Genomic DNA, 14,067 nt, shown 5'->3' with positions numbered 1-14,067 from the left:
CGAACCCACTTCATAACAAGAAATTAAGTCAGGTTTCTTTCCTTAATAGAAATAAAGTTGAAACTTCCTGGCAGATTAAAATTGTGTGCTGGACCGAGACTCAAAACTCGGGTCCTTTGCCTTTCATGGGAAAGTGCTCTACCAACTGAGCTACCCAAACATGACTCACAACCCATCCTAACAGCAACAATTCTGCCAGTGCCTCATCTCCTACCTTCCAAAGCTCTTCTGTGAACCCGAGTTAGAGTCTCGGTCCGACAGACAGGTTTAATCTGCTAGAAAATTTCGTATCAGCACACACTCTGCTGCAGAGTGAAAATCTCATTCTAGAAATAAAATTTTCTATTAATTTGAAAGTTTAATATACAGATTACTTTGGATTTCTGCCACCAACTATCGCAACTTCTCTCCTTCCTTGTTTGTATTGGTGCTGACACCCACAGTAGCTGACACAAAATATAGCACATCAGTTTCTCACATACTAAATTTGTTAAGAAAATTAGTGTGAATGACAACTATTAATAATTTTATAACTTGCATAGCCATTTGTACAATATTCTAAATAGTGATTGACTCACCTTTTCAACACAATCAGTGATTTTCTTGTCTTTAAAAGAATCAAAGAACCTGTTACACTGTAATTTAGAACACAATCCAAAGAGTTCAAATTGTATATTTTACATAATTTTGATGTAAATCTACACTGATATCGATTATATCAATCATGTAAACATATCATTATACTGTAATAGTATATCACTATTCTTGGGCACTTGGAGTGTGAGCTACACTTGATGTGAGCCATATGTAGTTATTATGCAGTCATAAAGCAGTTCTTTTTGTGAGGTATAATGGCTGGCAGTCAGCAGTTCTTGACAAGAAATGTGTTTATTTTTGAAAACAGTAAAGTATGGAATAAAATAATTTTGAAGAGAAAGTATATTTCTGCTTCATGGTTTTTCTAATTTGACATACAGAGAAACAGAACCTGGACACATCTTTGCAGCTTTAGCATGACGGTACCATTCACCTATATGACTGTGCCAACAGAAAGAAGACTTACAACAAATGATTATACAAAATTCTTTTTATTGATTCTCTCACTCTTTACTTCATGCTATTAATAACTGAAGACATAATCTCCAATAATAGGCAGTAACTGTGTAAAATTTGGAGTAACATTTTAACTAAATTTTGTACTTTTTAGGGGTTTAAAGAGATGTTGGAGTAGCTAGAACATTTATGTAACATGACTGGATCATGTGACACTAATATCCAATATTTTTGCAGAGACATATTTTATTTCAGTGAGCATTCTTGGCATAAAAATCTTCATGTTCCAAATGTCTGTGAGTATGACATTTCTAGAATGTTGGGGAAACCGCTCTCTGTTGTCCTGTCTTACTTGAAAAAGTAATGTACTCAAGAGTAACTTTACACATCAGTGGGAATAACGTTTTAACAAAATGTCAGTTCGGTTTTCAGAAAGGTGTTTCAACAGATAGTGCTATACGTGCTTTCACTGATCAAATTTTAAATGCTCTGGATAGTAGAACATCACCAATTGGGATTTTCTGTGATCTCTCTAAGGCTTTTGATTCTGTGGATCATGAAATCCTCTTAGATAAGCTGAAGTACTATGGAATGAATGGTTCAGTACACAGATGGTTCACTTCATATTTAACTGGTAGAATGCAGAAGGTTGAAACAGTAAACCCACATAGTACACAAAGGGCATCAGATTATTCAGACTGGGGATGTATCAAGAATGGGGTACCACAGGGTTCTGTCTTGGGGCCTTTATTGTTTTTAATATATGTTAATGACTTGCCTAATTATATTCATGAAGATGCAAACTTGGTTCTCTTTGCAGATGACACAAATATTGTAATCAAGCCTAAAAAGCAAGAATCAGCTGAGGAAAATGCAAATAATGTTTTTCAAAGAGTTATTAGGTGGTTTTCCGCTAATGGACTTTCGTTGAACTTTGAAAAAACACTGTACATACAGTTCAGTACAGGGAAAGGCATAACACCGGAAATAAATATAGAGTGTGGGGGAAAATCTTTAGCTAAAGCAGATTGTTTAAAATTTCTGGGTGTCTGTATTGATCAGAATTTAAACTGGAAGACACACATTGACAATCTACTGAAACGATTGAGCTCAGCTACCTATGCTATTAGTGTCATTGCAAATTTTGGAGACAAGCACATCAGTAAGCTAGCTTACCATGCATATTTTCATTCGTTGCTTTCTTACGGAATCATCTTTTGGGGCAATTCATCACTAAGAAAGAACGTATTTATTACACAAAAACGTGTTATCAGAATAATGTCTGGGGCTCATCCAAGATCATCTTGTAGACAATTATTTAAAGAATTAGGGATATTGCCAGTAGCTTCACAATATATATACAGCCTAATGAAATTTGTTGTTAGTAACCCAGATCACTTCAGAATTAATAGCACAGTCCACAGCTACAATACTAGGAGACAGGGTGACCTCACTACCGTTCATTGAATTTGACATTGGCACAAAAGGGGGTGAATTATACTGCCACAAAGGTTTTTGGTCACTTGCCAAACAATATCAAAAGTCTGACAGACAACCAATCGGCATTCAAAAGTAAGTTAAGGGAATTCCTGAATGACAACTCCTTCTACTCCATAGATGAATTTTTAGACATAGGCTAAAGAAATACAGTAAGTATTAACAATTGTACCGTATATAAGACTAACAAAGATTATTTGGGATAAATGAATCTTTTGTACTTTGACACGTTCCACATCATTACGAAAGAATCGTGTTCATGATCCATGGAACAAGTAATATAACTAACTAACTAACCTATGCCATGCCACTTACCTGACTGATCAGAGCTGAGAAACTTCTGACAGGGTCCAACATTTCACCTGTTTTCCATATGCCCCCCCCCCCCACCCCCCCTCCCTGCCCCTCTACCAATCCTCATATTCTTAAACTGTTCTGATCTCTTCCCCTATGTGTTGCTTCCTCTCCCACAATATACTCCAACCTCTAACCTGCCTCCCACACCATTTCTTTCATTTCATCTACTCCACCATTTACTTATCTGACATCATATTTATATGATTTATTAGCTTCATACACATCAGAACTGGCAGAATGCATCTGTGAGAAATGATACTGCAATCTGATATACAAATTCTCAAACATGATTTTCACTAACCTATGGATTTTTACAGAAGAAATCCAAGATAGTCTAATGGTTTCAGAAATTACATAATAATAATGTAGTGTGCCCATGGTGACTCAGATCTGAGTAATCCCAAGATACTGAAAATTTATGTGCATTGCCACAAACTTAGTTATCATTTTTCATCGGGGTAATTTGATACATACTTACTTTTGACAGTGCCTTTGGATGGGGGTATAAGTTAAGAGCAACATCTTGTCTTCGCTGTTTGGTATTCCATCTCATCTCAATATGAGGTATTTCAATAGTATCACAGATTGATTGAACTTGCTCAGATGCTGAACTTGAATTAGGTCCAAATATAGCCCACACACCATTTGACAGCAGCTCACAAACTGAAAATAAACAGACTGTTTGTACTTCATATGGAATGGAAAGTACACACTTTTATTAAAGTAGCAATGAGATGTAAGATTTTTCTAAGAAATTTCATAATTGTTTCTTGCATTTCTGATATTGGCCATTCAAAGTAATTCTCATGAGATGTAATGTTTATGTCCATGTTCTAAAACAAGAAAGCACAAACAGGGCTTAACAACCTCTCACCAACAGATTCTTAGAGCTGAACTGCAAGTTCAAAATAAGGGGAAAGGTACCAAACATGTCATTTCTCAAGGAATATGTCTTAATCAGTTTAGAAACATCTCAGGAAACCTAAATCAGGAGAGCCAAGAAGGTATTTGAATCTTGCACCTACTGGATGAGGAGCTGTATCTGAATTCTGTCCCATCAACAGAATATGTGAGGATAACTGTCATTGGTGTAACAGTTAGCTTAAGCTGAAGACTGTATAGGTCTCTCCATATTGGTTGACTTCAGTTTATTGGAAATCTTTTAGGAAATAGTGGTTCATCTGTAAAGGAGATTGCATATAGGACATCAGTGTCACCCATTGTTGAGTACTGTTTGTGTGTTAGGGATCTGCATCAGGTCAGATTGAAGGAAGACACTGAATCAATTAAGAGGTGGGCTGCTACATTTGTTAGCAGTAGGTTCAGGCAACATGCAAGTATTGTGGGGATGCTTTGGGAACTCACATGGGAATCACTGGAAGAAAGGCAATGTTCTTTTACAGGAGTCCTATTGAGAAAATTTAGAGAACCAGCTTCTGAGGACAATTGCACAATGATTATACTGGTGCTAATACACATTTCACATAAGGATCATGAAGATAAGATCAGAAAGATTAGGGCTCATACAGAGACACACAGAATGTCATTTTAGCATTGTTCTTTTTGTGGGTGGAACAGAAAAAGAAGTGACTAGTAATTGTACAGGCTAGGCTCAACCATACATCATAAAATGACTTATGGAGTTTGAATGTAGATGTAGGTAACTGCAAAATATATTCATTTTAGTGCTGTGCACTTGTAAGAAAAATAAAGTTTTCAGATCTGATATACACTGAATGTGTTTGGTCTGCTATCATGATAGGTATTTTAATTTCATTTTCGAAAATCTTCACAGATAACTTAGGAGTAAAATATGAGGTACTCTGCTGTAGTGCTCCAAAACCTATGAATCTCTTTTCAAAAGACTGTATCATTATTTCTGTTTCATTTCACAAAATATTGTAAAACTTACAGGGATTACAAATAGATTGTACCATATGCTAATAAAATGTGTTTGCCCAAAGCGCCACAATAAATGAATAAATAATAAAGAGAACTACATCTATATCTACATCCATACTCTGCAAACCACTGGAAAGTGCATTATCATTATGTAAAGCTTGTTATGCTGTTATCAATAGTGTAACTTGCCTAAGCTTCCTCTGCAGGCACCACCAGTGACCAAACCCACTGGTTCTGTAGTTTTACTTACTGGTAGTACTACACCAAAAATTCTATAATTCTGGCACAGATCTGGACAACACTCACCTTCCATGCCTTTGGTAACAATTTATTGGCATTTCTTCCTCCTAATTTATTCATAAAGTGCTCTTGAAGTTACATTTCATGCTATATCACTCTTCCTCCTTCCTGTCCCTTCACTTTACAGAGTATTTTTCTGTGAAATGGGTGTCTCTTTTCTTTGTTCACTTAATGGGTATACTGACAACCTTATATCCAAGTAGTCTTCTTTTATACTAATATTGGGTAGGTTATAATTAAGTAATTATTAAGAAAACATTAATTTAAATATTTAATTGTAAGTGTTGATATTGTGCAAATCGATATGGATTACAAAAGCAAATATAATGCTCTGCCATAATAGGAATATGTATGGAAAGCACAGATTTCTTCTTGTAGCTACTGATAGGTCATAATTACACCTACTCAGTAGCTGAAAGAGTTGATAACCAATAAAAACTGAAAAAGCTGTGTAGCTTTTCAGTGAAAACATAGTGTATACATGCTGTGTGTAATTTTAGATAGTATAGTAACAGTGTCATAACTTAACATAGGTAAGAGAAATGTTCTGGCAGAGGGTAAATACTTCAGAAGTAAATAAGACCACTCAAATAGTACATGATCAGTGCACTAAGGGTCTAAATATTAGTCATACTCATCCTTTTTTTCTGAAACCAGAGACTTTTAACTTATAATCTGTACATTCATATTTTCTGACATAACACATTTTATCTTCCTTAGGTCTTCCAGTACTATAACCATATAATCTTCCTGAAAGATTATTGTTTTGACAATTCACCATCAAGTTACAATTGCTTTACTTGGCATGCTGTTAAGATGTGGCAATGTAAATAATTTGTTCTTTCTTAATCTCTACCACATCATCTAATATTTCTTTTACATATAGACATTCCTTTTCCTTTTGATGTAGTTGTTGTTATAATCATTGATTTTCTGTATCTTTTAGTTTTATAATTTCCTGTAGTAGTGTTCAGCATATTTTCTCATAAATGGTAAAAATTCTTTTGTTAACCATTTTATAAATTGTTTGGATAGTTTTTTTAATAATAAAATTAAAGAATATAAACCAGATTCATTTATGAAAATAGTATTTTTTTCATTATATGTGAGGTGCATGTGGGAGAACACCTTATATTTCCATAAGTAATGTTATCATCTTCTTGGACATATTTTTTATTGCTTGTTTTGGATCTTTATATTACAAAATTTTAGCTACATCTTTTGCTTTAAACCAAAGCCTATTATCTTTATCAATTATCGCAAACACTTGTTTATTATTATATGAAAGCTTGTTGTTGACATGGTCTATGACTGACTTATACAGATTAAAATTTGATGAAATTTAAAATGTAAAAAATGGGTTGACATTTTTGTATTGATGATATATGCATCATCACTAATATTCATTATAATTATATTTCACATATTTAACCAAATCTATTACAGTGAAAGGAAGGCAGAAAATAATAGTATTAAATTCCTAACAAAGTTAAATTATGCTAGTGCAAAATTTTACTTAAATCTACTGAAAACTATTTCCATATAAATGGAAGTATACAAAATGTGTAAAATCTGAAGAGCTGAGAATACAATTGATAACTTTCCATCACACAAATGTACAAAGGATAAGCATTCACATATGTGTAATGAACGTGATAAAAATTGTCATAGAAATAGATATAATAGTAAGAAAATTATTTGGGTATGTTGAAAAAATGTCATGCCTAAATGTTATGAGAATTATTTAAAATGAATTTCAGGTAATGAACATGCTAAAACATTATTATCAATGGAAAATGATGAGCATGATAATTCAACCAAGAAATGTATTAATTGTCAAGAAACTGAAGATTTTAGGTGTTTTTACTTAAATTCTTCATCTAGGGTTGGAGGTTGTTTTGGGGAAGGAGACCAGACAGCGAGGTCATCAGTCTCATCAGATTAGGGAAGGATGGGGAAGGAAGTTGACCGTGCCCTTTCAAAGAAACCATCACGGCATTTGCCTGATGGCAGGATGGCCGGATGCGGGATTGAACCGCCGTCCTCCCGAATGCGAGTCTAGTGTCTAACCACTGCACCACCTCACTCGGTCTCTTCATCTAGGAATAAGCTCTCTTGTAGATATATGTTTTGTGTTCAGGATTATTTAAACAAAGCCAGAGCTTAAATGTAATGAAAATTAATTAAATTTTCATTTTTCACAAATCTAATGTTTTTTAACTAATAAAGAAAGACTAAAGTGACTCAGACTGTGAGACATTTGACACTTGCTCAACTTTGTAACCATTGTAAAAGACATAATTGCACTGGATATAGTAGATTTAATAAAGATAATGTAATTAATTTCATTTTATCACACAATTTACCTATCTCTGCAAGGAACCTTAATGATAAGAAAGCAGTTGAATTCCAAACTATAATCAGATCTTGGTATTAAAGGCTATAGCAAATTAAAGAAAGCAGAATTAGTTAATCTTATGATTTTACAAGATTTTCAGTTTCATCAAGAATTATTCCAAATGACTAAAACAAAAACAAAACATGTACCTAATATAAATTATTTTCACAGATTTGATGATGATGTTCTTTAAAAAAACTTGACCATCAACACAAGAAAAGATAGTGAGACAAAATGAAATTTATCTATTCAGTAGTAAACTATTAAAGCAAGAAAAAAGCAAAAACTGTCAAAAAGTGATTTATCTGAGATTAAAGACATAGAATCTAAATTTAATGAAAAATTTAAAGCTTCTTCTGTTGACTATAAAATTGTCTTTAACAATGATGTTATTAGCAAACTTGATACCATTAGTGAGGAAACATATTATATAACAAAAGCACTCAGTTCTATGGTGGAAGTTGCTAAAAAGGGAACGAATTTTAGATACGGGATAAGCTGAATATAACAGCACCTCCAAAATTGTTTCATAATATTTCTACAGGATACAAAGCATCAAATAATATTAAAGAATCTGTTCACATTTTGTGGAATAAAATCAGAGATATATTAACATCTGATGGTTCTAATATTATAGCAAATACTACATTTAAATGTTAGCCATTCCAATAGGTAGAAATCATAAAGTTAACTGATAATAAAAGGACTAAAATATGTATTACTATAATTAATAATACTGATAATCTTTGTTGTCCTAGAGCAGTAATACTTGCATTAACTTATCACCAAATAATGTCTTAGGCAGAGAACTAACTACAGGTGCAATTAAGAAAATTGGAGAAGAAGTTAAAAAAATTACCAAAAGAGTTAACCAGGATATTATGTAACCAATTAGACAAATACAATGAAGAAGGATTTACTCTATATGATATTACAAATGTTGAGCAACAATTGAATACCAGTGGCCATATAAATGTTGTATACACTGAAAATTTTCAGTTACCTATTGTGGTCCTGAGAAAGCAACAAAAATACATCTGTATAAAAATCACAAACATTTTAATATAATTAACAGTATATCAGCTTCCTTAGGATCATCACGTTTCTTTGATAAATGTGTGGCAACCATCGACTGCCAGTAACTGCCACCTACGAAGTGCAGAGTAAACGGTCTTTGGGGACTTGTTCTTTGATTGGGTCTTGTGGGCTTGGGTTACGATGTACATGTTGTGATTTTCTGTAGTGTTTTTTCTTGTGTTTTGTGGAATTACATGAACCTTAATAAAAGTACCTGATCGTAATTGGTTGGAGTTTTCTACGAGCGGTCAGTTGCTATAGCCAGAAAACCCACATTGGTGACCACAATTTGCAAAAATACATTGCATTCGCTAGCTGTGTATGACCATTTTTGTGCCAGTAGACAATGTCACAACCTCCAGCAGTTTGATTGGGTCTTGTGGACTTGGGTTACGATGTGCATATTGTGATTTTCTGTAGTGTTTTTTCTTGTGTTTTGTGGAATTACATGAACCTTAATAAAAGTGCCTGATTGTAATTGGTTGGAGTTTTTAATGAGTGGTCAGTTGCTATAGCCATAAGACCCACATTGTTGACCCCAATTCACGTAAATACATTGCATTCGCTAGCTGTGTACGACAGGTTTTGTGCCAATAGACAATGTCACAACCTCCAGTTTTTCCAGCAGTGCGGGATGTCAAGACTGCAGAATGGAGGAAGGAGGAGGAGGAGATTACTGTTAAACGTCCCGTCGACAATGAGATCATTAGGGACAGAACACAAGCTCGGATTAGGGAAGGATGGGGAAGGAAATCGGGCATGCCCTTTCTAAGGAACCATCCCGGCATTTGCCTGAAGCGATTTAGGGAAATCATGGAAAACCGAAATCAGAATGGCCGGACACGGGATTGAACCGTCATCCTCCCAAATGTGAGTCCAGTGTGCTAACCACTGCACCACCTCACTCGGTGCAGAATGGACATTCAACTGTGAAGCAACTGTGAAGGGCAACACTTTACCCTATGTGCTACTAATACACAAAGAATGTTCGTATCTGTAGTGTTTGCTCCGACTGGCCAGATGACCCTAACCTCCACCAGCACACAACACCGGGCACTGTACACATCAGCATGGACACTTTTTATGGAATTCTATGCTTGGGGGGCACAGTGGCTGCAGATCTGCCTAGTGAGCAGGAGATCCAGGTTTGAATCCAAGCCTTGGCACAAATTTTCATTCATCAGTTCAGTCTGCATATATACATAATAGATGTTTGAGACATGAAAAGGTCTCTGGAACCATATAGTTTTATTTGATTAATTATAATCTCAGTAAAATTTGACCAGGTGGCTTCTTTCATTTCTTTCCCATAGTCCACATTCTCCTACTATTTCTCCTTCTCTTCCTTTTCCAACTACCAACTTACAACCACCCATCACAATTAAATCTTCATATCCTTTAACTATTTGAATAATATCCTTTACACTCATCACACATTGTTTCGAACTCTTCATCATCTGTGGACCTCATTGGCATATATACATGAACTACTGTGATGGATATTGGCTTCATGTCTATTTTGGCTATGATGCTGTGTTCACTATGTTTTTATAGTAGCTTACCTACATCTCTATTTTTATAATGCTTATTCGGCCTACTCTTGCATTACCCCTATTGAATTTTGTGTAGAAAACTCGGTACTAACCTAACCAGAAGCCCTGTTCTTCCTGCCACTGAACTGCACTAATTCCCACTGTATCTGCCTTAAGCTTATCCATTTCTCTTTTTAAATTCTCTAATCTATGTTGACATGCTCTGGCCTATAGAATTTCAGTCTTGTTTTTGTTGATCCTCCTGAGTAGTTGCAGCCTAGAGATAAAAAGAGGGGTTGGGGGGGGGGGGGGGGACTATTTCACCTCTGGAATATTTTACCGAAGAGGATGCCATCATCATTTATCTTAAAGTAAAGCTGCATGACCTCAGAAGAAATAAATCACAGCAGCAATTCCCCTTGCTTTCAGCCGTTCACAGCACCAGCACAGCACGACCATGATGGCTAATGTTACAAGGCCAGATCAGCCTATCACACAGCCTGTTGCCTCTGAAGTTGCTGACAGGCTGCTGCCTTTTTCAGGAAACATAAATCAGTCTGGCCTCTTCACAATACTCTTCCATTGTGGGTTGCACCTAAGGTGCTACTATGTGTTTAAATGACTGTGGCCTGGAATGAAAATGAGAACACATCTGTCTCATGGTGATAAGAGAATTAATATATGAGGTGTGCTCAAAAAGTAAGGTGACTTTATATTTTTATGAAAGAATATTTATTTATGCATCAATATTAATGATGTCCTCTTCAAAATAATCCACCTCACACACAATACACTTGTACCAATGCTTCTTCCAGTTCTTGAAGTGCTCCTCATAAGCCTTGAGTATTTCCAGCGATGTAGTTTTTGTTTACTCAATTGTTGAAGATTTTCATCCTTTCATAAGTTTTGGGAACAGGAAAAAGTCATAGGGGGCTGAATCTGGTGAATATGGTGGCTGAGGCATGGTTGTCATGTTGTTTTTGGCCAAAAAAATCTCTCTCAAGCAAAAAAAGAAAAAAAGAAAAAAAAACAGCTGTACTTCCAACATTAATCCAAGTAAAGTAAATGTCTCTAGGTATATGTGGGTTTCATTTCTGACCTACATAGTTGGTGATCCCAAAAACAAGACTGGTTTAAGTTGCAACAACATATTTTTCAGATTACATCCATTAATCATGGAAGGTGCAAGTCATTTTTTACAATCCACTGGTGATGAGATCCTGTAGCTGCAAAAAGAGATTGAAGTTTTAGAACAGTTGATGCTGAGAGATGACAGCAAGATGGACACGGCAAGATCATAAGTGATAACTACAGCGCCGCAAGTGCAAACACGCACCAAAAATTTTCCTCATGCAATTTTGTTCATGCCAACTGAGCTGTGCCTACAACTGCGGGTACCTCCATTTATGCCCTCAGAACCAGACACACCATTTGTGATTTTGAAAAGCATTTTTGCACAGCAACAGATCACAGAGGACCAAGAACAATTTACACTGGCAATTAGGAATTTGGACCAGAGAGTGATGACAATAGTTTCCAATATGATTGTACACCCACCCCACCAACAAGCATATCGCATCCTGAAGACTTTGATAATCACTTGCTGCACAAAGCTACCCAAGCAGAGGCTTTCACAAGTGCTTTACCAGGCGAAATGTGGGGACAGACCCATCAGAATTTTGGAGATATTTGGGAGTGATAGCGGACTGTAGTGTATTATCTAATGAGTTGCTGCTTCATATCTGGTGACAACAGATTCCATCTCAAGGACAGTTGACATTAATAGCGTATGAAGGACAACCATTGGAAAAATTTATGCAAGTAGCTGATAGAGCATATGCCACATTGGAATCAACCACTGTGACATGCGTAATAGCGACAAATATGAGCATCACAACAGAAAGTGACAAACACGCATTGCAGTTTTTGGTGGTGCTGATGCTGAGTTGTGGCACTGCATCTTGTCAACAATCATTGAACATCAATGGGGAACTTTCAGGGTTATGGACCACAATGGGACGATTTGTTACGCAGTTAAAGGACTTGAAGTTACAGACAGATGCCGATAAGAGAACAGCCATCAGACAGCCAATCTACAGCCATCAGGTGCTACTCAAGGTCAAACTACTGCTGATGGTTTGGCGCCTGTACTACACAGTGCATGAAACCATTTAAATACCCAAATGGCAAGGGCAGTTTGAGTTAGGCCCACAGGCTGTGACACTCACAAACGAAGATGCCAATATAAGAAGAGTAAAATAGCAGCAACTCACATACAGACACACAGCAAAGGTAAGGCCCATGATGGCATGCTTACTACTTTTCTGATGAGTCATGGTATGGCATCACATTGATTGCATGTGATTGATAAGATTCCAGGCTTACGATTTTTAATAGACACTGGTTTGGAGGACAGCACCCTTCCAGTCTTGGGCACAGTTGTTAGCATAAAAACATATGTGCACAAAGATATAATGATACACATTGGTGTCCCTATTCCATACAATTGGGAAAAATGAAATGAGGATGACGCATTGTTGGCCGGGGAAGTTTGGCTGCAGGGTGCAGGTGTTATTTCAGTTGACACCTTATTGGGCGACTTGCATGCCAATGATGAGGATGAAATGGTGATGAGGACAACACAACACCCAGTCCACATGCAGAGGAAAATCTACAACCCGGCCAGGAATTGAATCTGGGCCCACTGCATGAGAGACAAGCACGTAACCACTCAGCTAAGCAGGCAGACCATACAACTGGCGTTTCATGGTGACAAACATTATGAAACCTGTATTATGTGCTGATTTTCTGTCAAACTTTGCACTGGCTGTAAGCTTGGCAAATGTCTGCCTTATAAGTGGGACACAATGGACTATAAGCAACTTAGACGATTTTTAGGCATGGTAAATTTCTACTGTCATTACTTGCCGGGAACAGATGCCACCCAGGTACCACTAACAGATATGCTTGCGAGTAAGAATGCCAAGGGCAAGAGCCTATTACAATGGACACCAGAAATGAGTAAAGCTGGTTACAAAGCAGACTTGAAGATGCAGTGTTGCTGGCCCATCCTGTCCTGGATTCACAATTGAACATTGTGGTTGACGCCAGCCAGGTCGCAATTGGAGCAGCACTAAACCAAGAAGTGAATGGACACTGGCAGCCCTTGAGTTTTTTTTTTCCAAACAAGCTACTGCACAGAGAGACAAAATGGAGTGCTCATGATAGGGAGTTACTGGTGATATATGAGTGTGTGAGACATTTTCAGCCTTATGTTGAAGCCTGACCAGTGGCAATTTGCACAGATCGTAAACCTATCATATCAACATTCTATGACATCAGTGATAAATGTTCACCATGGCAATTCCAACACATAGAGTTCATCAGTCAATTCACTATGGAGCAAAAAACATATTCACCGATTATTTTTCTTGAGTATGCAGCTTGGTGAGCATCTTAAATTACGACGACCTCACCACAGCAGAAGAGAGAGATCAAGAGTTGCAAGACTCACTAACAGATCGATACACAGGATTGGAGATGGCACAGATAGAAGTGCCAGGAAGCCAGACCAAAATATGGTGTGATGTATCACAACAGAGACCATGGCCCTACATTACACAGCGATTCCGCAAAGTGGCTTTGGACAGTATCCACAACCTAGCACACCCAGATGCAAACACCACTATCAAGTTGCTAACTGAATGATTTTGTGTGACCATCAATTAAAAAGGATGTCAGGAATTGGAGTTGTTAATGCCTTCAATGCCAGCATTGTAAAGTAGGTTGACATTTTCATGCAGAAGTTGAAAATTTTGCAGATTCACCAGCAAGGTTTGGTTACATTCACCTCGACATAGTGGGCCCACTTCCACACTCAGAGGGTTATAAATACTTGCTCACAGCAGTAGACAGATGCAAAAGATGGGCAGAGGCTATACCAGTGACAGA

General features: G+C 36.7%; 1 protein-coding gene across 3 annotated transcripts in view; it reads right to left on the bottom strand.

The window, feature by feature from the left end:
- LOC126298678 (glutamate receptor ionotropic, kainate 2-like) overlaps nucleotides 1-14,067 on the bottom strand; it is a 397,907-nt gene that overhangs the window by 270,679 nt on the left and 113,161 nt on the right. For all 3 annotated transcript variants that reach the window (XM_049990109.1, XM_049990111.1, XM_049990110.1), the window contains one exon: nucleotides 3,386-3,570. In XM_049990109.1, coding sequence (XP_049846066.1) covers nucleotides 3,386-3,570 — 185 coding nt within the window. The remainder of the gene's footprint in view (nucleotides 1-3,385; nucleotides 3,571-14,067) is intronic.

This window comes from Schistocerca gregaria, chromosome X, assembly GCF_023897955.1.
Source record: "Schistocerca gregaria isolate iqSchGreg1 chromosome X, iqSchGreg1.2, whole genome shotgun sequence".
NCBI lineage: Eukaryota > Metazoa > Arthropoda > Insecta > Orthoptera > Acrididae > Schistocerca > Schistocerca gregaria.
Note: the sequence above shows the minus strand (reverse complement) of the source record. Positions and strands in the feature narration are given on the sequence as shown.